We start from the raw sequence: 27986 nt of genomic DNA on the forward strand, positions 1-27986 counted from the left end.
TGTGCTAAAGGGTGCTAACAGAATCTCATGTAGAGAGTTATCTCTGTCCGATGAGAACACAGGTTCTTGACAGAAACCAGGAGGTTTCAGATGACACCTTCACATGTTTAGGTGTTTATCAGGGCATGGTTTCGTACAGATCTGGGCCTTGTAATTCTTCTGTACCAAAGAGTCCAAAAGATACAGGAGCATGTATACCGTCTTCCTGCTCTAGAGGTTTGGAAAGCAGCAGTTTGATTACAGATCCAGAGAGAGCTAGCAGCAACAGTGTTTCTTGAACCTTGGTCCAGGTTTCACCTCAACAGGCTCACAGGACAGCTATTGACTCACTGGAGGTCATCATGCCAGGATCTGACCTACCAGACTCCAGTGGTTCCAGGTGTGAGAAAGGAGTTGCAATGGGGTGTCATTGTCCCCTCCTAACAACAGATACCAGTGAGGCGGGATGGAGGTGAATGGAAAGACTCTCACCAGATTCAAGGCCTATGGTCTCCAATTCAGGATCTCAGGTCATCCAATTGGAAGGAATTAGAATCCCTCAAAGTTGCTCTTCTGGCTTTTTCTCCCCCCGATCATTGTAGGAACAGAAACTATGATAGGCAAGACCTACATCAACAGATACGGGGGAAAGAGGTCAGCCTCCCGGGTGAGGATACTGGACCTAATACTCACTTGAGCAGAGAGAAAAACCAAGGTATTAGCACTATTGGGGCATCTTGAGTGCAGCAGCAGATGGGCATTGGAAATTATTCTATCCTCCCAGGATTTTTGTCTCATTCCTCAGATGTCGCTCAGACTCAGAGGATATGAACAGTGGATTTGTTTACATTTCACAGAACTCTCTCCTACTGCAGTTCTATTAAAAAAAACGGTGAGGAGATCTTGGAGGGGGTTTAACAAGTGTCCTTGGCCCACGGGCCTCCTGTAAGTCTTCCCTCTGTGTCCCTTGACTCTGAAATTGTTGATCAGGGTGAAGCCTCAGAGGGCTACCACGATTGCGATTGTGCCAGTCTTGCCTGCTCTTATTGATATCCTCTCCAGGTATCGATAAAAACCAAGCCAAAGTGGAGCCTTGATCTAGGGTTCTTGATTTAGAGTGGGACCATGTGGTTCTCACTGCAGAGCATCCGTCCGGCCTTCTATAGCAGGTATAAATCATCCATCTTTCGATTTAGAGAATTGATCTGGTCTATAGTTCTTTTGTAGAACCTGGGTCGGTGATTCTCATTGCAGAGCACTGACATGGAGTTACTCTTTGCAGTTGATTCTGAAGAATCCAGCATTGTTCTTCTCCCTGAATTGCATCAGTCTGGGGTTCTTGCTGCTCAGCCTGGTTCAGTAGTTCTCCTTGCAGAACATCTGCATGAGGTTCTTGCTGCAGACTCTGGCCCTGGGGTTTTCACTGAATAGCATTGATCAGGGGTTCACTGAAGATCATGGCTCTGTGCTCCTCAGTGCAGCGTATTGGTCTGGGGTTCGTGCTGCAGAGTCTGGCTCTGTGGCTCCCACTGCATAGCATGGAGCAAGGGACTGCAGTCCTCACTGTAGAACAAAGGTCTGTGTTTGCAGGGTATGGGGGTCTCTTCTTCAATGTAAAGCCTAGGCCTGGGGTCCTTATTGCTGAGCACTTATTGAGATATTCTTGCTGCAGAGAAGGCGGTTGTTGGTCCTCATTTCAGATTTTCTGTTGTCTTGCTGCTGGGCTCATTGTATCAACGTGCATTGTAGTAAAACAGCCTGATGTCCAGGACTTAGGACATCCTTCAGGGCCATCAGTCACACTGCAAATAGTCCTGATCTGTCTATGGACAAAGTTGCATCCGCTGCTCCAGTAAACTTTGCACCGGCTTCCAAAATGTGTTATCTATTGTGTACATTACACACTCCTTCACATTAGACCTATTGCTGTCTATATTGCACACACCTTCACATAAGATCTATTCTTGATGGTGTACATTACACACTCCTTCACATAAGACCTATTGCTGTCTATATTGCACACACCTTCACATAAGATCTATTCTTGATGGTGTACATTACACACTCCTTCACATAAGACCTATTGCTGTCTATATTACACACACCTTCACATAAGATCTATTCTTGATGGTGTACATTACACACTCCTTCACATAAGATCTATTACTTACAGTGTGAATCACCCACTTGCAATACTTTGTACAATAGACACTCCTGAACATAATATCTATTTTTTAAGGTGTATATTACACACTGTTTCATATAAGATCTATTACTTACTGAGTACCATACATACTCTTTCACATAAGACCTCTTACTTAAGGTGTATATTGCATACTACCTATCATATAAGACTGACTACTTACTGAGAACAATACACACTCTTTCACATAAGACCTCTATGTGTGAACATTACACACTCCTTCACATAAGAGCTATTGTGTCTGGTGTACATAACACATTCCTAAAAATAAAACCTATTACTTTCTGTGTATATTACACACTCCATCATGCAAGCCCTATTGATGTCTGTATTAAACACAACTTCACATAAGATCTATTCTTTACGGTGTACTTACACACTCCTTCACATAAGATTTATTACTTACTGAGTACCATACATACACTTTCACATAAGGCCTATTTCTGTGCACATCACACATTCCTTCAAATAAGATTGATTACTTACTGTGTGAATTACCCAATTGCATTACTTTGTATGATACACACTCCTTAACATAAAATGTATTATTTATGGTGTACCTTAGATACTCCTTCACATAAGAGCTCTTACTTACGGTTTGTATTGCATATTACCTATCACATAAGACTGATTCCATACCGTCAACATTACACACTCTTTCACATAAGACCTATTTGTGAATGCATTATAGACTCCTTCCCATAAGAGCTATTGTATTGTACATAACCCATTCCTTCCCATACTACCTAGTACTTACTGTGTATATTACACACTCCTTCATGTAAGCCCTGTTACTTACAATACACATTACTCACTCCTTCCTATAATATCTATATCTACTCTGTACCTACTGTGTACATTACACACATCTTTAACATAAGACCTATTTCTCTATACATGGGCACTCTTTCACATGTCCAAGCTCTCTGCAGCAAAGTCTTTGAACCTGCAGCCACAGAATGAAAGACCACTTGACATGTGAAAGGTAGCACTTGCAGTAATTAGTGTGTTGTAATGTCATCAATGATTGTGACCACTAGAACATATGCAAGTGTAAAGGATATACTCTACTGACTGCCAGATCGCATGGGGTATCTAACGTTCCTCAGGTTTACCTCTGGTCACATTACCACCCAATGGATTTTGTTATTAAAATGATCCTCTATCAGAGAAGCTAGTGATGAGGAGCCTCTACCACAGCCAGACTTTCATCACCAAGCAGCAACACTTAGAGGTCATGTGTTTTGTATTTGCCTGCTCAACCTATTCCTAACCATGGAGCCTTAGGCCTACTGGCCGTGGCCAGTGCATATGCAAGACTGCCAATTCAGAGAAGCGTACTAGGTGGGATGAAGGTGGATACAGCTGCCGGAGAACATTTGTCCTAAAGCAAATTGTGGTGATCTGCCTGGAATGCAGGATTCACACAACCAGAATAAGCTATATTTGTCTGGAGGCACAAGCCAGAGACCAAGCCTGTCTGTAGGGACCGAACACATGTTAAATTTGAATGAGAGGGTTTGCGTCTTGTAGAGGTCACTTTCTTCAACAGTAGGTCTTTGGGACTGCAGGAGAACAATATCAAGAAAAAAATCTGTGTGGCACAGGTTGGCTTACAGGACCTGACAAGAGCATACTGGGCAGGGAGAGGGTAAAAAGGTCCCCAAAACCCTCCAGGTGATTATATGGGCCGGCTAGCGAGTTTTTAAGCTGTGCCCACTTCTGCTCTTTGACCTTACCCCATTCCATAGCTTCTCAAAACCCCCCGCTGAGGGATAGACAGAGTTGTATCTCCAGGTGAAATACTGCTTCCTTCAATTATAAGTGACCTGGTGTTTTGGCACCCGGATGTTACCATTGTAGGAAGACTAGATCCAATTTTACTGGCTGAAATAATTAATGGGTAAGATTGCTCTTAAAATGTTGTGCAACCTGGTCACATACCGTAAACCTTTCCTGACTCTTTTGTAAGGCATCGGGGATTACATAATGCTTCCCCTTACTAGGTCATTGCCTCTTCTTCACTGAGCCACCTTCTCCCTGGTGAACACATATTTTTATCACTCACACTTTCAGAGCAGGTTGGTTAGTGTGGGTGGCAAACCCAATGGAATGGGGGTAGCTTGTGGAATTATTGCCAGCAAGTCCTAGCCTGCACAGTTATTCCCCATTCTGGGCAGAATTGTAAATTCAGGCAGTCATGAAACTCCACAGCTAATGACACCTCAATTGTATTTGAGCCAAAGATTGATGAGTCAGTGACCCAGGAAGTTGTCAACAGGAAGGAAGACATTTTCCTTCGAAACGCTCAAGTTACTGAAAGCAGCTCAAAAGGCAGGATGCTTCAGGCAGAAATTTATTGTGGATCGCACTGAGGCAGTTGAGGGAAAAGCTCATGCATAGATGAACCAAAAAGAAAATAGTTCCCCAGTGACACTGTATGCAATGAAGTAGTTCAGCCTGCCTCACGGGCCCATCACTCTACCCTCCCAATCAAAGATGGGGCAGAGCACCTCACACTGATGCAGACCAACCATCACTGAACCCAGGTCTGAATGGATGGCTGCCATCTTTGTTATTCTTACATTCTAAACATATGTATTTTGTATAAAAAGTGCTTATACTATGTTTACTTTTAACATTGATGAGTGGTGTGGCTGTGGCTTGTCTACCACAGAGTGCTTCAATCTGTGCCTGCTGTTTCCTCATTAGGTCAGTTATGTTGCACAACATGATGTCCTCAGTGACAAGACCCAGTATCCATCCTTTCTACGCACCGTCCCACCCTTGCACTTTCAAATCTCAGCACTTGCCAAGGTAGTGAAGCACTTTGGTTGGGCCTGGATAGGAATCTTGGCCTCAGATTGTGATGCATGCTACGTGGCGATGAAGCAGATGAAGGAGGAGGTGGAGGGAATGGGAATCTGTGTCTCTTTCTGGGAGAAGATCCAAGACTCTTACTCCAAGGAAAAGATGAGGTCCATTGCTCAAAGAATAAGGAGCTCGTCCGCCAGGGTTATTGTATGTAATTGTGTCGAGCCGGACATCAAGCCTCTTCTACATGAGCTGATCGACCTCAATATAACTGATATAACCTGGATTTTTCCAACTGCTTTTGTTCTAACTCCTGGATATTTTCCAATGACCTCTTTGAGAATACTGAATGGCTCCCTGATATTCGTGCTAAATGCCCCACAAATGCCAAATCTGGAGAAATTTATAGGGAGCCTTCACCCCTCCAGGTACCCAGCAGACATTTTCATTCATTTTTTCTGGGAGGAAGCGTTTGGCTGCAAGTGGTCGAGCAATGCCACCTCTATAGTACCAATTAACGGAGCATCACCGGGTGAGAAGCAGTACTGCACAGGCGAAGAGGTGTTGAATGACCTGGAGTCAATGTTTGTATTGTCTGATATGAGTTATACTTATCAGAACTACCTGGCCGTGTATGCCCTGGCATGGGCTCTGCAGGACATGATGTTGTGTAAACCTGGGAAGGGACCGTTCCTGAACGGCAGCTGTGCTGATGTGGAACATCTGAAACCATGGCAGGTAAGGAGATCCGAGAGACCAAACTCAAACATTGCAATATGTTTCTAACCAAATAATGGGGGTTTTCATAACAGTAGTGTTAGCGTCGGCGCACAAGCCAGTCTTTAATAATCAAGCCAAGGCATGCCAATGACTAGGGCATGTGTGATGCCCTGCATGTGATGTACCATAGAAGGCTATATGTAACCAGGAAGGGAAGGGCTTGAACCAGTAAGGCTGAGACAGATAAGCAAAAAACAACAAGATTGCCAATACTGATGATTCTCTTTAAACAATGAATGCCCAAAAGTGCACAGAATCAAATCAAAGGCACCCAGGTTGATTCTGTATCAAAAACCGACTTTAATTTAATTTGCATCAGAGCAATCACATCCTTTTTCATTTCAAAGTGATTCTCATTTGTAATAATACACACAAAAGAAACATGTCTTTAACACAAACAATTAATACAACAAAGCAATTGCCAATACATTCAAAGAACACATTTCTTTGATACCATTTAGACAAAAACTGAGACCACATACAACACAGAACATAAACTGACTAGATATTCATACACAAAAGACATTAAATAAAAAAATAGAAAATTGAAGATCTCCAGATCTGTTTATCTTTAGTAATAGGTAAGTGGTTTTATGGAACCTTGTATACATGCAATGGTACACACACTGGTAGGACTTAGATCAAATTACAATCTCTGTTTTTCTGTTTTAGTGTTTGGTCCTGAGGAGAACCTCCAATTCATTGATGTGAGGTTCAAAGCGTGTTGATCAGTTTCTTTCTCTTTCCAAATAAGTGTTGTTATATATTCATATCATGGTTTCTGCTCACATTTAAGGAGAGATAATGCTGTTGATTGATTTCTTGCAGAAACATGACTTGTTTTTAAACATTTACACTGTTTGATGCTTCAATTTTCTATTTTTTTAATTAATGTCTTTTTTTATGAGCGTCCAGTCATTTTAAGTTCTGTGTTGTATGTTGTCTTTTGGGCGGAGAGTGATTGAATTCAAGAAAATGAGGCACCAAAGGGGCATGTTCATTTCAACACCAGATCTGGCTTTGTGTTGTCAAAGACGAGTCTTAACTTTTTGGGTAGTCTGACCCACAGAGAGGAATTTGCAAGGGCACCACACCGCATAAACAGAATTTTGTGAGTTGCAGTTTGCATGGTCCCTGAGAATGTTCACTATGTCAGCATGTAGGAATTGCTTAGTGTTAAATGTCGAATCGCACATTAAGCAATTGCTGCAATGATAGTGTCCCATGATCTTTTTGAAGCTCAACATAGAGGCAAGATCAGGGGAATTGACTGCGGGTAAAGAGGCTCGTACAAGGTGATCACCAATATTCCAGCCTCTTTTGAAGAAAATCAAGGGTTGTTCTTTTGTAATGCCTAGTGAGTGGAGTAAAGGACAACACTTTTTAATGTTTTTGGTAAACCAATTGATCTGTGTACCAAATGCTGTTACAAGAGGAATTCTATCCATCTTTTTGGCAGATTGAACTGCAAGCAAACACTCACGATGATTGTACCACGCCCTTCAAGAGATATTTTTATTAGCCTTGGAGGATACCCACACGCTTCAGGTTTTTAGACTAAAATGTCTGACCCCCAAAATTAATCTGATTGAATTCTACAACTCCTCCATATGCACAGGAATTTACCGAAGGGTAATCCATCTTTTAGGCCTTTGGAATGATGAATTGTGTACTGTAATAAGGTATTGCGGGCAGTGGGTTTGGTGTAGAGTTTAGTTGCTAATTTACACACATGGGGATGATGGTGAGATCCACCTGTTCATTACATGAGTGTAATGTCAAATTGAAATTAGGAGAACAAGAATTGAGCCAATCAAGGAAGAGGGATAGGTTGGAACCTGACCAGATGAAAACAATATCATCAATGTAATATCTCCGATCATGTACATTGTAAAAATAAGGGTTTACTATGCAATCATATATGTTGCGTCTTTCAAAGTTATCAACATACAAGATTGCACAATTTGGTTCGTAAGAAGCCCCCATCGAAGGCCCTTTCACTTTCACAAAAAACTTGCTATTAAATTCAAAATAGTCGAAAGTTAGACAGATGGTCAAAAGATCAATGATAAATTCAGTCGGAACACTAACTGGACCAGGTCTAGTATGAAGGGCTTCCTTAATCACCTGGATAGTGTCCTGCTGGATACTTGTATTATAGGCTGAAGTTATTTCAAATGTTCAACAAGGTACCCGATACTTGCTGATCAATGAAGGGACAACCATTCGTTTTTCACAAAGATGAAAGGAAGAATCTCAGTCATACACGCGTCGGACCACAAACAAATTGGGTTCTGGCTTGCAATACGAGTAATCCTGGCACAAAAGGATTAACTTCTTTGTTCCTCATCGTCAAAATCATTGGAATTGCTGTTGTCTCTTTTTGAATAGAGAAAGGAGTTATCTCTATTTGAGTAAAAAGGGTTATCTACTGTATGTAGAATTTCTTTGTCCTGATGATGGTCTTATGAAAAATTCCTTAAAAGACCGAAACGCGACTATCCAGTCCAAGTCTGCGTGTGACCCATTGTATCATCTTTGATTTTCTTCTGATTTTTAGTTGAAATCATTGTGTTATCTTGTGTTTAGCAGTCTGGACCTTTTTCTTAGATATATCAAAGGAGGAAATAACCTATACCTTGAATATCTAATTAATACTTTTGTATGTACCCTATTTTATAAAAATGTGTTCTTCTTTTTTATAAAAAGATTCTTTGTCTTGGAAACAAATAATAATCTTCAGACAATATAAAATCCTGGTCTTCGCATTTATTTACTGTGTTAGTGTGGTAACACTGTATTTATAGATATTATGTGACTCTTTGCCTGAAGTTAATGATTCACTACAGCTACTGACTAAGAACAGTTTTAGGAATCCTGATTTTCATAACAGGCCCTAACTACGCTCATAAATAATAATAGAACAAAATCCCTTGCTGGCCTTTCTCTTATAACAAGTATTGCCCAGGCCGGCAAGGGTATATTGGGTTGCTCACCTTCATATCTTGTCCAGCATGCAGAAAGGCAGGTCACCTTGCCAGAATGTTCTGTTTGTTTCCAGGGAATTGTAAAACAACTAAGAAATACATGATGGCCAGGCTCAATCAATCAATCAATCATACCACTTGTATAGCGCGCTACTCACCCGGGAGGGTCTCAAGGCGCTTGGGGGAGGGGGTCCGCTACTGCTCGAACAGCCAGGTCTTGAGTTGTCTCCTGAAGGCGAGATGGTCCTGGGTCAGCCGAAGGTGGATGGGGAGGGAGTTCCATGTCATGCCATGCCAGGTAGGAGAAGGATCTGCCTCCGGCGGTTGCTCTTCGGATGCGTGGTATGGCGGCGAGGGCGAGGCTAGTAGACCGTAGCTGGCGGGTGGGCGTGTAGAAGGTCAGGCGGTCTTTGAGGTACTTCGGGCCCAGGTCGTGGAGAGACTTGTGTGCGTGGATGAGGAGCCTGAACGGGATCCTCTTGTTGACGGGGAGCCAGTGCAAGTCCTTCAGGTGGCCGGAGACGTGGCTGCGTCGGGGGATGTCTAGGATGAGTCGGGCGGAGGCGTTCTGGATGCGCTGGAGTCTTTTCTGTAGTTTGCCTGTGGTTCCGGCGTAGAGGGTGTTTCCGTAGTCCGATCGGCTGGTGACGAGGGCCTGGGTGACCATCTTCCTGGTTTCGGTCGGGATCCATCGGAAGATCTTGCGAAGCATGCGTAGGGTGTGAAAGCATGATGAGGAGACGGCGTTGACTTGTCTGGTCATCGAGAGGGAGGAGTCCAGGATGAAGCCCAGGTTGCATGCGTGGTCTGTTGGCTTGGGAGCGGTGCCCAGGGCTGGGGGCCACCAGGAGTCGTCCCAGGCAGAGGGTGATGGTCCCAGGATGAGGACTTCCATCTTGTCTGAGTTCAGTTTCAGGCGGCTGTTCTTCATCCAATCGGCGACGTATTTCATCCCTTCGTGTAGGCTGGTTCTGGCGGTGTCGGGGTCGCTGGTGAGGGAGAGGATCAGCTGGGTGTCGTCGGCGTAGGAGATGATGGTGAGGTTGTGTTGGCGTGCGATGGCGGCAAGAGGTCTCATGTAGACGTTAAAGAGGGTGGGGCTGAGTGATGATCCTTGCGGAACGCCGCAGAGGACTTCGGTGGCCTCGGATCGAAACGGGGGGAGGCGGACTCTCTGTGTTCTTCCGGCGAGGTACGAGACAATCCACTCCAGTGCCTTCTCTTGGATGCCGATGTTGCTGAGGCGCTGTATTAGGGTGCGGTGGCAGACAGTGTTGAACGCTGCGGAGAGGTCCAGGAGGATGAGTGCCGCTGTTTCCCTGTTGTCGAGCAGGGCTCGGATGTCGTCGGTTGCTGCGATGAGGGCGGTCTTGGTGCTGTGGTTGGCTCTGAAACCGGACTGCGAGGGGTCGAGGGATCCGTTCGTCTCGAGGAAGGCGGCAAGCTGTCTGTTGACGATCTTCTCGATGACTTTGGCAGGAAAAGGAAGGAGCGAGATGGGGCGGAAGTTTTTGAGGTCGGTGGGGTCCGCTGTTGGTTTCTTCAGTAGGGCGCTGAGCTCGGCATGCTTCCAGCTCTCCGGGAAGGTGGCGGTGTTGAAGGAGGTGTTGATGACGTCTCGGAGTTGGGGTGCGATGGTGGAGTTGGCCTTGTTGAAGACTTGGTGGGGCAGGGGTCAGTCGGAGATCCGGAGTGGATGGTGTTCATCGTGCGGGCTGTGTCTTCGGTGGTCACCGTGGTCGAGGTGCGGAGGGTGGCGGTGGGGGGCGTTGGTACGGCGGTTGGGTGCGTGGGTGGTGCGCCGAAGCTGTTGTGGATGTCGGCAATCTTGCGGTGGAAGAACGAGGCGAGGGAGTCGCAGAGATCTTGTGAGGGAGTGATGTCGTTGTTGCCGGTGCTGGGGTTGGAGAACTCCTTGACGATGGTGAAGAGTTCCTTGCTGTCGTGGGCGTTGTTGTCCAGTCGTTCCTTCAGTTATTTCTTCTTGGTGGTGCGGATGAGCTGGTGGTGCTTGCGGGTGGCGTGTTTGAGGGCGGTCATGTTGTCAGTGGTCCGGTCGAGGAGCCAGGCTTTCTCGAGGGTGCGGCAGGTCTCCTTGGAGTCCTTGAGTTCGTCGGTGAACCAGGAGGCCTTCTTGCTTCTGAGTCTGCTGGGAGGGTTCTTCAGTGGTGGGAGTTCGTCAGCGCAGGCGGTCAGCCACTGGGTGAGGTTGAGGGCTGCTTCGTTGGGGTCCGTTGTGCTGGTGGGTGGGTTCTGGCTGAGGGAGGTGGTGAGCTGGTCGGCGGTGATCTTGCTCCAGCTTCTGTGAGGAACCTGTTGCGGGTGGTGGTGGGTTGTAGTTCTTCTGAAGCTGAAGTGGACGCAGCTGTGGTCGGTCCAGTGGAGTCCGGTGGAGTGGCTGAAGGTGATGTGCTTGCTGGATGAGAAGATGGGATCAAGCGTGTGGCCGGCGTAGTGGGTGGGGGTGTTGACCAGTTGCTTGAGTCCGAGGTTGGCGAGGTTGTCAGCAGGGCGTCGGTGTTGCGGTCCTTGTTGTTCTCCAGGTGGAAGTTGAGGTCCCCTAGGAGGATGTAGTCAGCGGAGGGGAGGGCGTGTGGGCTGATGAAGTCCGTGATGTCTTCGCTGAATTGTGTGCGTGGTCCCAGGGGTCTGTAGATGAGGGTGCCTCTGAGGGTCGTCTTTGGGTCAGTGTGAAGTGGAGGTGCTCGGTGGCGGCGAAGGTGTCGTTGGAGTCGGTCGTGATGCGGATGGTGTTCTTGTGGACGATGGGGATGCCTCCTCCGGTCTGGTTGACGCGGTCCCTCCTGGTGATCTTGTACCCGTCCGGGATGGCGATGGCGATGTCGGGCGCTGAGGAGGCTTTTATCCAGGTTTCCGTGAGGAAGGAGACATCTGGTGATGTTGTGTCGAGCAGGTTCCAGAGCTCCACGGCGTGTCTGTGGACGGAGCGGGCGTTGAGCAGGATGCACTTGAGGTTGCTGCTGGTGTTTGGCTTGGTGGGCGCGGTGCAGGTCCGGAGGCAGGTGAACTTGCAGGTTCTGCAGGTGAAGGGTCCGTGAGTGCGTTTCGGGGCGGCCCGGCAGCAGGCGGGGTTCCGGCCGGAATTGAGTGCGTTGAGGGCGGCGGCGTCGTAGGTCTGTCGGGTCATCTTGCATCGGTGGGGGCCAGGGGTTCTGGCACTGGGCGTGGTCCAGGCGCGGATGGGCGCAGACGGGCTTACCTTTGGCGCGCCTTCGGCGCACATTCGGCACGCCAGCTGCGCGTCAACGCTGCGCGTACGCATGCACTCTGCCATAAATGGAGAGTGGTGTAGGGCGGAGCAAGGGAGGGGCAGCTAGGAGGCGGGAGCGGGGTGGCGAGTAGGGGGGGCGGAGATGAGATGCGGAGGGAGCGAGGGTGGGGCCACGGGGAAGCAGAGGCAGGGAGCGGGGTGGGTCAGGAGAACAGGGGGTGAGTACAGTGATAACACAAAAAACAATAGGAACAGCAACAGAGTTTAGGGCACAAAAAACAAAGGCAGAGCTAAGTTACAAGGGGCAGGGGATCGACGGAGCAGATAGCAAAACGAGGCAACGCAGCAAAGCAGGACACGAGTCCAGACGGCAAACCTTGGCGGCCCGAGAGAGCGGGCAAGAGCAGGGGGCCACTCCACACAGGGGCAGAGACTCGGCCTGGCAGCGGTGGCGGAGGGAGCGATCGGGTCTGACCAGGGCTGGCTGACTTATAATCTGTGAAACAATAGCCGGGTGAAGAGTACACTCCCCAAAACAGAGAGTCAGGCAACAGTGAGGGCCTGGGCAGGACATTGACTCTTCCAATCTCAGACTGACCTGCATGACGCACTCACAGCCACAAACAAAGAAGCCATGCACTGAAATTTCAGGACCAGCTATACTCAAACAATTGAAGTCAGAGTTTTTGTATCTAGAACACTAGTGAAACATTGAGCAGTTGCTGCACTGCTGAGTCATTTTCATTCTCAATAGTGTCCAAGAGTTGAGTCTGAGCAGGATACTATTTGAACTAGCCAGCATCTTGAGTGGAGTTGGCAGCCTGATGTCTAACAGATTGAGGCTCCATACAGTCCAGTCAATGTGGTTTGTAGCACAAAGACACAAGAGGATTCCTTTCCAAGTGGGAAATCAAGTGTAACAAGAATCATAGAAAAACTTGAATACCCCAACTCTTAAGCTTCACTGAAAACGAAAACAGATGTGTGACCCCAGATACGTATACATATGAGAACGCCAAGCAAGGCCATCTAGAGAGATGGACGCATCATACCAATGCAGATAGGGACCCCAAATCTGAGTGGATATGAGAATGCCATGTAAGGCTATCCAGAGAGGTGGACACATCATACCAATGCAAATGGGGACTTCAGATTTGTGTGGATATGTGAACGCCAAGAAAGGCCATCCAGAGAGATGGACACATCATACAAATGCGGATGTGGGATGCCAGATTCAGGTGGAAATGAGAACACCAAGCAACGTCATCCAATAAATTAATCAGGGATTTGTAAAACGCGCTATTCACCTGTGAGGGTCTCTGCGGGGGGGGGGGGGGGGTGGGAGGAAAGCGGCTCCGGATCCGTTGAAGAGCCAGGTCTTGAGGTCCTTCCTGAATGCGTGCAGGGTCAGTGAGTATCTGATGGTAACAGGGAGCTTGTTCCAGGTCTAGGCTGTGATGTAGGAGAAAGCTCCCCAGCGTTTCTGTTTCTGCGGCTGGGGGGGACCTCTGCAAGGGAGAAGTCGGCGGAGCAGAGATTCCTCTTGGGTATGTGGAAGGATACTCTCTTGTTGACGTACTTGGGTCTGCTGTTGTTGAGGGATTTGTAGTGGTAGGTGAGGAGTTTGAAGGTGACCCTCTTCTCGACAGGGAGCCAGTGGAGGCCTCATAGGTGTTGGGTCATATGCTCGTGACGCTGTATCCTGGGGACGAGTCTAGCTGCACTGTTCTGAATGGTTCGTAGTTTGTGTAGCATAGTTCTGTTGATTCCGCCGTATAGGGTGTTGCCATAGTCCAGCCTGCTGGTTATAAGTGCGTGAGTGATGGTCCTTCTGCAGTCTGAGGGGATCCATTTGAAGGTCTTACGGAGGATGCAAAAGCAGTTGAAGCTAGTGGAAGCGACAGCATTGATCTGGCAGTTCATGGAGAGGGAGGAGTCCATGATGATGCCAAGTTTCTGGGTGTGGTCCATAAGGGGTCTCCCGAGGGCAGTGGGCCACCAGGTGTTGTCTAAGGTAGAGGTGCAAGGTCCGAGGATGAGGACCTCAGTCTTCTCCGAGTTGAGCTTCAATCAGCTGGCTAAGTTCTTCATTCCTTCCTGGAACCAGAGTCTGGTGTCACTGGATTTTCGTGAGTGAGAGTATGAGCTGGGTGTCGTCAGCATAGGATGTGATGCTGAGCCCATGCTGCCTGACGATGGTGGCAAGGGGAGGTCATGTATATGTTGAAGAGCGCGGGGCTGAGTGATGATCCCCTTGATTTTCTTGTGTTCGGAGAGGAAGGGTAGGATTCGAACCCTCTGCAGAGAGGCCTAGAAGGATGATGGCTGTGGTTTGTCCTTGTCAAGGAGCATGAGGATGTCGTCCGTGGCGGCGAGGAGCGCAGTCCCGGTGCTGTGGTTGGTGGTTGGTACAGAATCCAGACTGAGAGGTGTCTAGGATGGAGTACTCTTCAATGAAGGTGGTCAGCTGGGTGTTTACGAGTCTCTCTGTGACTTTGGCCGCAAGGCGGAGAAGAGATATGGGTTGGTCGTTTTTCAGGTCAGTAGTGTCGGCTGGTAGGGTCGGCCATTGGTTTCTTGAGGAGGGATTTCACCTCCAACCTTTTCCAGTCTTCTGGGCAGATTTTGGATCTGAGGGAGGAGTTTATGGTCCGTACTTGTTTGGGTGCGACAACGGCAGCGGCCCTGTTGAAGATGTGTGGTGGGCAGGGGTCTGTTGGGGCTCCTGAGTGTGTTTTCTTCATGGTCATGGTGATGAGTTTGATGGTGGTGGGAAGTGATGGTTGGTTTATCCGCGGCAAGGGGTAGGGGGGTGGTGTCTGACACTGGTTCGCTGAAGTTGTCATAGAGGACCTTGATCATCCGATGGAAGTAGGAGCTGAGTTTGTCCCACAGTTCCTGGGAGGTTGTGACATCCGTGGCTTAGCAGGGCGTTCCGCGAACTGCTGTATGATGTTGAACAGTTCCTTGGCTTTGGTCACGTTGGTCTAGACTTTGTCTCTTTTGAAGGCCCGTTTGGTGTCTCTTATGCACTGGTGGTATTCCTTCACCAAGTTTTCTCTAGGCATCTACAGGAGCGCCTGGCTTCTTGAAGTTCTGCGATGAACCATGCGGCCTTCAGAGGGGGATGTTTGGCAGGGTGGCAGAGGGGTGCGAGCTTGTTGGCGCAGCAGGCAACCCAGTGGTGAAATTCTCTGACTGCGGAGTTGATGTTGGTTGTGGCACTGGGTGATGTTGAGGTGTTCCTCTGTGACCTTGCACGAGTTCCATTGTGGCGGGCGCGGGACCGGCTAAGGTGCAGTGGTAGTGTTGAAGGTGAAATGGATGCAGTGGTGGTCCGTCCAGAGGGGCTGGGTGGTGTGGCTGAATGTCTGACATAATATCGACAGACATAAAATCGACCTACAAAAAAATCGACATGGAAATATCTAAGTTAAAATATCTTTTTTTTAAATGTTTTAATAATATTGTGAAAATTAGTAAATAATACATATAATTATAAAGAATTATAGATATAAATATTAAAACATAATAAAAAATAATAATAAATAAATATAATGTTAAAATTAATGGTCCATCTACATATACATTAATATTTATATATATATATTACCTACTGGCGGTCGCCAGTAGGTATATATAGTTAGGATTTTTTCTCTATGGGATTTTGGAAAATTCTATGTCTAATAACTTTGGCGTTTGTGGACGGAATTGGCTGAAATTTTCAGGAAAATGGCACATTTTGTTTCTGAGCAGCCCTTGAAAATTTGGGGGGGGGGTTCGTCCAGGGGGGGCCGAGAAAAAAGGGGGTTCCCAAAACGTGTTTTTAACATTGAGTTTTCCATAGGGCGGTTGGCCTCACTTTTACGGCTGAATGGATTTGCACGAAACTTGGCAAAATTGTAGGGACTGGTAGCCCGATGTGCCTTTTGTAGGTCTCAATATATGTGCTCCAGTGGATTTTGAGAAATTAACGTTTAAAAAAAGATATATATCTGTAACAGCGGACCGGGCAGCGCTCCGGTTCGCGTACTTTTTGCGCAACGGAGCTTTGTGAAGCGAAGCTGATTGGTTCTCCGGCGTCTGTAAACATTCCAAACAGTCCGTAGCGGCCGCCATCTTGTCTCTCGGTAGGATCGAGAGACAAGAGGAGGCCAAAGCGAAGGGGCAAATGACCATAAGGGGGCATAGTAGATTCTCGCTGACCCCCTAGGTTTGATGTGGAGGTTTTAAAAGGGCCCCGCGGGGCAAAAAAAAAAAATAATAATAATCGAACGGCTGAATGGATTTGCACGAAACTTGGCAAAATTGTAGGGACTGGTAGCCCGATGTGCCTTTGCTAGATCTCAATATATGTGCTCCAGTGGATTTTGAGAAATTAACGTTCAAAAAAAGATATATATCTATAACAGCGCTCCGCTTCGTGTACTTTTCGCGTTACGGAGCTTTGCGAAGCTGATTGGTTCTTCGGCGTCTGTAAACATTCCAAACAGTCCGTAGCGGGCGCCATCTTGTCTCTCGGTAGGATCGAGAGAAAAGAGGAGGCCAAAGCGAAGGGGCAAATGACCATAAGGGGGCATAGTAGATCCTCCCTGACCCCCTAGGTTTGATGTGGAGGCTTTAAAAGGGTCTCGTAGGGCAAAAAAAAATATATATCGTTTTTTTAGTTTTTTTGCGTGGAGTGCGCCCGGTTCGCGAACCGGGAAGCGCCCCAGGGAGCGTACTTTCTTGAAAATTAGTGAAAAAAGTTAGAGTAAAATAATAATTGTGAGTGATCAGATGTAGGCTAGCTCTGAGAAGAGCTTTTGGGTTTATGGTACATTTAGGTACTTATAAGTAGGTACCAATGCACATTCTTAAATTCAGAATGAAAATTCTGTTGCCCTCATCTGAGAAGTGAACTCCATCTCCTCTGTAGATATCTTGCATGTAGTAACGCAAGTTATTGTTGTACAGGGAGCCCATTCCATGGTCTCTCATGTAAGCTGAAACAGATTTGTTTACATGCTTCCTCGATTTCTCAATTTGTGGACAAAATTGGTTCGACAACCTCCATTTTTGTCTTTGGCATATATATGAATATACCAAGGCAGTCTGAGGAAAAAGTGCCATCAATTGCTCAAAGGTGTCCTTTAAAAGCATTTCCAGACCTACCCCAGTCAAAGTGCCCAAATCATTACCTCCACAGTGCACAATTAACAGGTCAGGTTTTGGTAAATGCATAAAGGTTTTCACCAATGGTATCAATTGGTGACATTTTAATCCTCTGTGGCCAAACCACTTAATTTCCACATCTTGTAAATTGAGGTTAGGTAAATTCCTGTTTTCAGCGTACCTCTGAGCCCAATAGATGTAACTATGTCCAACAATCCAGACAGAAAACATGGCGAGAGAAGGTTCTCCTGCAGTCAGATGAAGTGTGGCAATGAAATGGCAGTTGAAAAAATGAGAGTGTAAAATGAAAAAAACGGAGGAGTTTCTGTGTTAATGAAGCAGTAAGAGTGATTGGTGGATTTTGATTGCTGAAAACAGAAAGTTAGGGTGCATGGATGAGTTCGTTGAAAGATGTATTTTGAGTGGCGAAGAAAAAATCATTAAATGAAAGATTGGACTGGATATGCAGGTGCACTGAGAGTTCAGAGTTCAATTGCAACATTGTTGTGTGAACTTGGAAACACCAGAGGTCTTGCAAGAGGTGGTTGCTATGCAGAAAAAGCAGAGAGGGGGCAGAGGGGGGAAGGGTTTTGATTTGAAAAAAAGTGAGGGAAGAGTTTTGATTGGGTGACATGAGAGATATGTGTGAAGAATTACAGCATTTCTGTGCTTTTGATAGCTGCAGTCTCTGGAGTGCATACCTTTTGCTCTGCTGAAGACAAATTGGTGTGTTTCTGAGACTGTTTTGAAACTCAAAGTATTTGCTAAGGTGAGAAAAGATTTCTTTAATTTAGATAGAAAATAGTGTGCTTTAAGGGGAAAATTATGAAGAAAGTTGTGTTTTTCAAATGTTGCTTTGTCTCCATTGTTTTACAAATAGATTTTGTTTCTTTGAGAAATTGTAATTGGAGAAAATGTGAAGTATTAGTACTGACAGGGTTTTTATGTGCATAGGAGCTGTGGAGTGTTTTCAAATTATGACTTGTAAATCGTTTTTGAGAAAAAGCAATGGTTTTAATATTGATGACAAGGACATAATGGTGTCTGCTTCTTTATAAGGTAATTGAGAGTCTCTGATGTTATTTTTCCCATTTCAATGTAAGAAGTTTGTCTGTGGAGCAAATTGCTTGTAAATATGCTCCCACCTGTGCATGGCAAATTTAGATTTTGAATGTTTGCGTTACATAGGCATGTTAAAGGTGACTGAAACATGCTGCAAAGGCAATCAAAAAACGCTTTTATGTGTCTTAAGGACATTTTAAGTCATTTCCCCATGTGCAGTGTTTTCAAATTATGAGTTGAAAATCGTTTTTGAGGTAAAGGAATGTTTTCAAAATTTATGTGCGCCATATGCCCCCAAATTTCTTTTTCAGGGGTGCAGCAGGGTGTTCTTGAGACACCCCTGCACCCTCGGAAAAATTCGTAATTTGCGATGAGGTAATTGCTAATCGCAAATTGCACCTTCATTCCTATGGGCCTCCTGCTGCATGGAAATGAATGGGTAATTTGTAATTAGCAAATAGCTCATCGCACACTAGGAATGGTAAAGAATCGCTATTTATTCCTTAAAGTTCGCTATTTAGGAAATGCAAAAAACTTTGATGATACATATGGCGGTTCATCTCTAACAAGATAAGAAGCATAGGGATAGATTTATGATGACTGGCGCATCACCAGGGATGTGTTAGTCATTCTGTGCCGCTGTTCCGTCACCTATGGTGTGCTGCATTTACAATGCGGCGCATCATGGGGCAAAAACAGCACAGATGCGTGACGTATCTGTGCCGTAAAGGTGGCGCATTGCTGGAGTTGTATCGCAAGTGTGATGAAGCTCCAGCAAGGCTCAGGGGTGCCCCTGTCGCAGGGTTTCTGTTCTCACACAGAACTGTGGACAGAGGATTGGAACCTCGGCGAATTAGGGTGCCCCAAAACTCACCTTAGTAATCAAAAACCCCTTAGCAAGCTAGGTACAGTGTCACATTGGATATAACAAACTCTCAATGTTTAGACAATCCAGAATATGAACTTATAGTACCTCAGGATACGTGGAACTCATGAAAAGGCGGTCGTTATATATTTCTTAGAAACCAGAACATGGAGTTAAGAAGAACACATGTGTATTTGAAATGTTTATTTACTAATGCCGTCTTCTCAGGCGTAGTATCTTAGATAATACAAGTACACATATTATCAGTAGCAAAATTACCAGCATAGTTACTAGTACATAAGAAGCGAATGGTGACAGTATGTTAACATGCTGTAAATGAATAAGAGTTAGCAACACTTATAAGCAGCCGCGGGCAGTGGAGGGAGTTACGGTGGGGCAGGGAGGCGGGGAGGGGGAGGGGCAGGGTGGAGAGGGCTCCACCCTGCCCCTCCCCCTCCCCGCCTCCCTGCCCCACCGTAACTCCCTCCACGGCCCGCGGCTGCTTATATCTCACCCTCCCTAATACACATATTATATTATTTGCTAAGAAGGTCTCTTTGTGTTGGTTTAGGGCGTGCCCATACTTTAGTGTCTTAGATTTGAAGGAATCACATCAACATACACCAGCTCTCTCTTCATGTGAACCGCATCAAGTGTTGTGTATGTGTGTTCGGCAAAGCAATATAAAACCCGCCTCATGCCCAGAATTGGCAGAAGCTGCACTTATGTTATGAGTATGAAGTCGTGGAGATCAGACCTCATAACAATTCTGTATCGTGTTGTTCTTGAAACTTCAGCACTCGCTGTACAGATATAGTTTAACAAGTAAAGCAGATAGTAGAGCAATAACATATTATTCTCATGTAAATCACGATGAACTATTAGGTTGAAAGCTAAAGCAACAACTAAGTGTCGTGTGCAGAAGTTGCAAAAAAGGAAAAATGGCGTTTAAACCGGTAATGAGCCCATGCTAACTTAAGACGGTGTAAAGATATCCAGGATCTACATGACACCTCCCCATGATACGGAAACGAACTGAATAAGATAATAGAAGTGCCATCTCATGAGAGCAGATTGCAACTTTATATGTGCACGGTCCGCAAGGTAAAACATTAAAAACTAGCAAAATTTAATGCTAAAGAAAAATAAAACAGCCAACTACTTTATCGAGGCTTAAGCCAATTGGCAAGCTAAATAATAAAAACTTGACAAATAAGTCAATGAATTGTCAATGAAATGCTAGTACTCAGCATATCAAACATGAAAAAGGTCTATGACATAACTGTGTATGCAAAATAAGCTGCAACAGCCTCTAATAGGAAGTCACCGTCTTCATCCGAAAAGAGTTCAGCCATCCAATTTAAAAGCGGAAAAGAACATACGTGCTCTCCCAGCACCGGATCCTCTATCACCATCAGAGGACAGCTCGGTGGGTTTTCAAGAAAGCTCTGTTCCAAGAAAGACTGTGTTGCCGCCAGTAAATTCCAGGGACCAATTAGTCCATGCATCAATGCCACAGCCATAATCCTTTCGCCAGGACAAACCAACTCGTGAGTAATAATAGGACTCATCAGCTGATTAAAGTCGACGTCAGGAGAAACCGGTCCGCAGAGACACAAATCAATGGCCCAATCGAAATCACAGGTCAGGCAGTGAAATACAGGCTGGACACAGGTGAAGTAGGAGAATCGAAAAGATAATCCATATGCCGTGCTTAATATCGCCAACGGCATTGTGCCATAATATTCAAGCATGCGATTGCGGAACAGCGTCAGCAGCTGCAGGGCGGGAGCTTGCACAGGAGGGACATCCATATTTAAAAATGTAAAAAAGCACAAGAGCGTCCGTTGGTAATGCAAGTAAAAATGGGAATCCACCAAGCACAGTGGAAAAAATAGAATGAAAGAAAGCAGGGATGACTCCAAAGATTTTCTCAAATGAAGTCACGAGACCACTGGTAACAACTTTAAAAAAGTGCGCCAGGCCCTTTGTGGAGGACGCGTTAAAGATAGTCCGAACCATGTCGCTGAAATGCAAAGGCAAATCAGTATTTAAAAGGGTCTGCCCCTCTGTACGGGTGTTCGCTATGTGAAGCACGAAAGTTTCACGGGCCGAACTCAAGGCCACCTCTCTCTGAGACAAAAGAGCTCTTATTCTTGCCATGCCGTTGAAATGTGCTCCCAAGGTTGGTATTTGTGGCCAGATTGAAAACTCCCTATGTTCATGTGTGGGAGGAAATAGAACATTTCTGCAGCAAATAACCCGTTCACTTACTGTTACGATAAAAGGAATACTTTTAATTAACCCAGAACAATCTTCATTATTGAGCATCAAATAACTACCATTTTCCAACAACTTGAACGTGGGGATGATAGCAGGAACTGGCGTGCCTTGCAACACGCAAGCCATATTTGGTCGGTGTTTGTTGCATGAACCGTGTAACTGTATGTGCCTACACATTAGTGAATGATCTGGCGTCTCAGTGCATTCCTCTCCATTCAGATAAACTTCTTGATCATCTTTGAAAATCTGTATGTGTATGGAAGCGACCAGACCTCATGAAGAAAACCACTACCTAAAGGTTCATAACGACCTATTGGTATATATTTTATACAATTTGAAAACTTATATAAAGCAAAAGGCAGCGTTATTAAACCGTGGATAAGGCACGTTGCCAAAGCAGCCAACCTTTTGGATTTATACTGGAAATGTTAAAGGAAGAATTACGGAGTAGGGCCTGTAAATCTTTAATGGACAACCGAGTAAAATTACTCCAACCATCATATTCCTCTAACTCCGGGATAGTAGGGGTGTTTAATTTTTTAGAAGTAGCCAATCCAAAGCATTTGGTCTGGGAAATTGTTTCATTCACAAACAACATATGATTTGGGATGAGACATGCACGGTGCAAAGCCTCAGTGCCTTGTACCTGCCAGGTTCGTGAACCCCAAACTGATGTAGATCCTGGATATCTTTACACTGTGTTAAGTTAGCATGGGCTCATTACTGGTTTAAACGCCATTTTTCCTTTTTTGCAACTTCTGCACACGACACTTAGTTGTTGCTTTAGCTTTCAGCCTACCTGCGTCAAGATCTATGCCTGCTTCAAGCAGGCGCAGGGTTTTGATGCAGCTTTGTCCTATCTGATTGTAAATGCGGCACATCGTGGGTGGCAGAGCAGCGGTGCACGTTAACTGGTGCATCCGTGGGGATGTGCTAGTTAATATAAATCTGCCCCTTTACATTTAATTATGTGCAGGGGACACAGAGTCGGTGAGGTTTATCCAAGGTTAAGAAGAGATGAGTCCTGTTCAGTGAAAAATTGGAGATAGGCTTCACCTCCTCTGCTCCTCAGCATCGTTGGACATGGTTAAATAATAGCTGCAAAATGTTACTCTTGTTAAACAATTTTACTATTATAATCTCTGAGATTTGTCTCTTACTGTGCAACATCTCATTGTTGTTATCTTTCTTTAAAGATAAAGACAACATCAACATGAGCGACAATCAGCAATCAGTTGATTTCGACCTCATCATTGAACTCGTAATTGAAACATCAGTGGATGTTGATCCCTTGGATGATTTCAATCCTGAGGATGAAGAAGAACGTGATGAGGATGCAGATTTGTCAGAATTGTATGACATAGGATGGGAAGCTGACGTGCTTGAGCCTATGGAACTATAAACATTTATTTTATAAATTTATAATAAATAAAAAGTAAATATGTAAACCGTTTAATTTAAAAATAAAGACACCTTCAAAAACAGGTTATGTGTAGTGTCTTCAATAAAATATTAAAATATGGTCATAAAATTAGATCAGATTCATATATAAAACAGCACAGGTAAAATGAATATAAATTCCATTTCTTTTCTGCTATTTCTGTATTCTAAATTTGCCATGTACAAAAAATTCTTCTATGTAAAAATGTTAAGTAGTGTGTTAAGTTTTTGATGACTGTTATTAATTTACTGTTGGGTAATAGTGGTTAATAACATTTTTTATTATATTTTACCACAGATTCAACTGCAGATTATTTCAAGATTTTAGGATGCCAAGCAAAGAAAGAGTGAGAAAGGCTGCAAAACGTCAAAGACAGCAGGTGAATGAAAAAAAGCAGCAGTCCTCTAACAAAAAGATTTGTCAAGTCACCAAGAAAGCACCGGGTAAGAGTACAAAAACATTCATAAGAAATATCTCTAGTAAAAAAAATATTACTACAGAAAATGTTTCAGTCCAGAAAAGGAGAAGCAATTCAAACGGTAAGGAAAGGCCAATGAGAAATGTTACTGCTAGAGTAAGAGATAACTCTATGCATGAAAGTAGAAGGAAACAACAGTTTAGGGACATTCGTAAACGAATGTTCCGCAACAGGATAATTGGCAATTTGTTAAAAAATATTAAGAAAGGTCAACAGAAAGTGTTTTTTTATAAGAGAAAAAAAATAGTTGAGAAAGTTATTGATCAGGCATTTGAAATTAAACGTAAGTTATTTATTTTGACAATCAATAGAATTAGGAAGCTAAACAAGGCAATTTATGATTTCAAAAGAAATAGTAGATGGAAGAGAATAGTTAATCGTAGTAATTTTTGTGAAGTTTTTTCTGGAGAATGGATGCATAGTTCAAGCTCTGAGGCATTTTTTAATGAGGAGAGTTATTTCCAGGATAATGATTTGGTGCATGCAGTTGACACCAGTGGTCGAGCTTATGAAGTGAAAGATGGTTGTCCAGTTGAAAAAGAAAAACTTGTGACAACAGAGATAGAAGAGGTGTTAGGTAATGAGGTTTTAGGGAGACGTCCTAAGGGTCCTGTGTACACCTGGAAGTGTAGTAGTATTTGCAGTGTACGACAGGATTCCATCAATTTGCTTTGTGATTTTATACGGTCATTTAATAAGAAAAGTTTGAAGCAGAAAATGAAGTTGTTGCAAGAATTAGATCCTTGCAGAGTGAGAGAAGTGATAGGTTTGCATGGTCATTCACTGACTTGTCTTTCCAGGAGAGTATGCCAGAGTGTTTTTCATCATTTCAGGATGCTAGCAGTGCATCATAATAAAGTGAGGAAATTAGTTAGAATGTTGTATTATGCTAAGAGTCCAGCAATTATGCTTAAACAATTATGCGCTGCTCTTTTGCATGGTTCTGAAATAGATGTGAAGAATATATGTGAAGAAATTGAGTTTTGTTACTTTGGAAGTAAAGAGGAGAATGTTGAAATTGACCAAGAAGAAGAGAGTAATGTGGAAGATAGTGTACAGGTTTCCAGTACAGATAATTTCCAGAGGGAAATTGCGACGTTTGAGGTGAAATCAAGTGAGAGGCCAAATTTCACTTGTGTGTGTTGTCGACGCACTTATTATAAGAATCAGACTAAGTTAGTGGATTTATATGGAAAAAGTGAAAGGGAAAATAATAGTGAATGGAAGGATTTTACAACATACTTGATGGTAGAAAATTGTTTTGATTTGGGATTGGATCAACGTGTGTGTACTTATTGTTGTAACAAATTAAATCAAAACCAGATGCCTGCTAGAGCAGTTCATAATAATCTGGAATTGGTTGAGATTCCTTCTGAATTGAAGGATTTAAATACTTATGAATCTATTTTGATTCAAAGTATCCATCCCTTTCAGGCTATTGTAAGAATGGAGCCAAAGACAGGGAAATTGCCTCCATCAGATTTACAGAGAGGATTAAAGGGAAGAGTTGTTTATTTGCCTCTAGATTTGAAGAAAAACATTAACACAATTGGAGTAGAAAACGTGGAAGAGGAACCTCTTGTTATCTTAGTTAATGGGGTTCCGACAAAGAATAAGAAAATATGGCAAGATTTAGTAGATGTTAGGAAAGTCAAAAGGGCAACATTGTATTTGAAAAAATATAATAAATACTATAAAAATGTATATGTTGCAGAAGAGGAAGTAAGTGAGGAAGAGGATAGCGATTTGTGGGCTGGTCAAATTGAGAAAGTAGAATCCTGTACTAGTGAAGAAATATATGAACATTATAGTGTTCATCCTTTGCATTCCAAGGAAGTCATGGGGAATGCTATTGAGTTGTTTCAAATGAAACAAGCGAAAGGGAGTCCCATTAGTGTTTGGGAGGAAAGTTTGGAAGCTCGGTGTTTCCCACAGCTTTTTCCAACAGGTCAGGGAGGAAGATATGATGAGCGACCTCATCAAATTCCTGCTTCTGAATACCGGACTTTGCGATTGTATGCAGGAGATCCTAGGTTTCGACAATACATTCCTTATTTGTTTCATCTCCTGTTTGAAAGCGATCTGTCTGGACTGTCATATGCAGTGAACCACATCTTGAAAAGTGGTATACACATGCAAAACATCTCGGCAAGTGACTTTATGGATAAAGTCAATGTCCAAGACAGTATTTTGGATTCTCACCTGATTAATCTCATGGCGTGTCAGCGTGGTACTAATGAGTACTGGTACCGTCGTCATGGTGATTTAAAATGTATGCTGAGGAACTTAGGAACTCCCACATGGTTCCTCACTTTGAGCTGTGCTGAGTATGGCTGGGAAGACTTACTTGAATTTCTACGAGAGGCAAATGCTAACGTAGAAAACATCGAATTCAAGACACCCGGAGAACTGTGCTCTTTGGATCCAGTCAATGTATGTAGGTACTTCAATCATAGATTTGAAGGTATGATGTCTTTCATCATGAATAAGAAGAATCCACCTCTTGGAGAGGTGTTGGATTTCTTCTGGAGGAAGGAGTACCAAGCAAGAGGTGCTCCTCATATACATATGTTGCTGTGGATCAAGGATGCACCTAAATTTGGAACGGATGCAGAAGACTCAGTGATGAGTTTCATAGAACAGTATTCTACGTGTGCTGTTCCAAACGCAAAGGAAAAAAAAAGCCTAAGAGAAAAAGTTCTACGTTTCCAAAGCCATCGATGTGGAAAGTACTGTCGTCGTAAATTCCGGAACAAAGACAAGTTCTACACCAAATGTCGTTTCGGCTTTCCACGACCGGTGATTTCTAAAGGAAGAGTGAACAGTTTGATGTCTTCGCTGCGACATAATGTGATGAAGAAATCACCTAAAAACACATACAATTTGAAGAGGAACGAAGAGTCTAAGTACATCAACGACTACAACCCGGTGATTTTGTCCATGTGGAATGCTAACATGGATATACAGTTTGTGGCTGATAACTCTATGGCTGTGGCTCGGTATGTGACATCTTACATCACCAAAAAAGAGAAGACAGAATTGAAGGATATGTGGGAGGACATTTCCCATGAAAAGAGCCTCAGCAAGAAGTTGTACAGTTTCAGTCTGAAGATGTTGTCGCATCGAGAAATCGGAGCTTACGAATGTTCTGACCGGTTGTCTTCAGCAAGTCTCTATGCCAAGTCCAGGAGTATCGTTTGGGCGAGTGTTGGTCTTGCTGCAACGCGTAATCGAGTTCTGAAACATGTGCGGGAAATTGAGTATTTGGCGGAAAAGGAGCCAAACAGTACCGACATTTTGAAGAGCAACATGTTGGATACATATTATCCAAATCGAAGCAGTCACCTCGAGAATGTTTGTCTGTATGAGGTTCTGCAAAATTACATATTCAAGAGGAACATCAAAGAAGATACTGAGAAAGGAGTGTATGCTGTAATAGGAAGTGAGGGATGTCTGGTCAAGCAAAGAAAATGCCACTTGATAAACCATCGAAAATTGAGTGGCGAATCTCCTGAAAAAAAGGAGTATTTCTATTTAGCACTTTTGCAACTTTTTAAGCCTTGGCGTGCAGAAGAGGAACTGCTTGGAGATTTCCTTTGTTACGAAGACTCATTCAATGCTGCCAAGGAGACCATAGAATGTCCTGCTTTTCCCAAATATGTAGAAATGTTGAATGTGGAAATTGAGCAGGAAGCAACGATTGCAGCTGAGATTGCCAGAGACAGTTCTCAGGACAGTCAGAGTTCTGCTTCATTGAGTCAGGATCCACTAGGAGGACCTCTTATCGAAAATGAAGCTGCCACTGCTATGAATGAAGTGGAAAGAGCCATGGCACATGCTCAGGAGGATGCGGTTAACTTAGAAGAGTTGGAAAGACAACTCAACGTTGAGCAGAGGAAAATATATGACGAACTTACCATGCAAATTGATCATGGATTAAGTCATGACAAGAAAGAGTGCTCATGTACGTCGTTGAAGCCTGTCCGACTGTATGTGAGTGGAGAAGCGGGAACTGGAAAAAGTTTCCTTATTAAAGCAATTTCATGTTATTTGCAGGAAAGGACAGAGTCATCGCTGTCTTGTGTTGTCACCGCTCCAACTGGACTGGCAGCACATAACATTAAAGGGATTACTTTACATCGTTTACTGATGCTGCCAGTGGAGCATGACAACAAATTAGAATATCACAAGCTATCTGGAGATGCTTGTTTTGAAGTTTCAAGAGTCCTGAGGAAAATGAAACTTCTTATCATTGACGAAGTAAGCATGGTTTCCAATGTCATGCTTGCCTTTGTGCATTTGAGAATGCAAGAAGTTCTCAAAACAGAGTATGATGTGTTATTTGGTGGCAAACACATCATTGTTTTCGGAGATCTTCTGCAGCTGACACCAGTGAAAGGGCAACCTGTGTTCAAAATGCTCACGCATGAAGATACCAGGAAGTGCTTAGGGAGCATTGGCAACGTCAATATATGGTTAAACTTCAATTATGCTGAACTGCATGAAAATATGCGTCAGGCAAAGGATGAAGTTTACAAGACTATTCTACAAGATGTTAGAATTGGAAAAGTGACCGAGCATGGGAAAGAAGCTTTACATGCACGATTACTGACAAATTCATATCCAGACGAAGATGTTGTGCCTGAGAATATTTTTCAGAAAGTTACTGAGAAAAAATCTGGAATATGTTTGATGCCAACTCTTGCAG

At 44.2% G+C, this 27986-nt stretch overlaps 1 protein-coding gene across 1 annotated transcript in view; it reads left to right on the forward strand.

Moving 5' to 3' along the window:
- Positions 1-5068: 5068 nt before the first annotated feature.
- Positions 5069-27986, forward strand: part of LOC144751981 (extracellular calcium-sensing receptor-like) — a 132282-nt gene continuing 109364 nt past the window's right edge. The window contains exon 1 of the mRNA XM_078639940.1: positions 5069-5734. Coding sequence (XP_078496066.1) covers positions 5069-5734 — 666 coding nt within the window. The remainder of the gene's footprint in view (positions 5735-27986) is intronic.

The sequence above is a fragment of the Lissotriton helveticus genome, chromosome 4_2 (assembly GCF_964261635.1).
Source record: "Lissotriton helveticus chromosome 4_2, aLisHel1.1, whole genome shotgun sequence".
Classification (NCBI taxonomy): domain Eukaryota; kingdom Metazoa; phylum Chordata; class Amphibia; order Caudata; family Salamandridae; genus Lissotriton; species Lissotriton helveticus.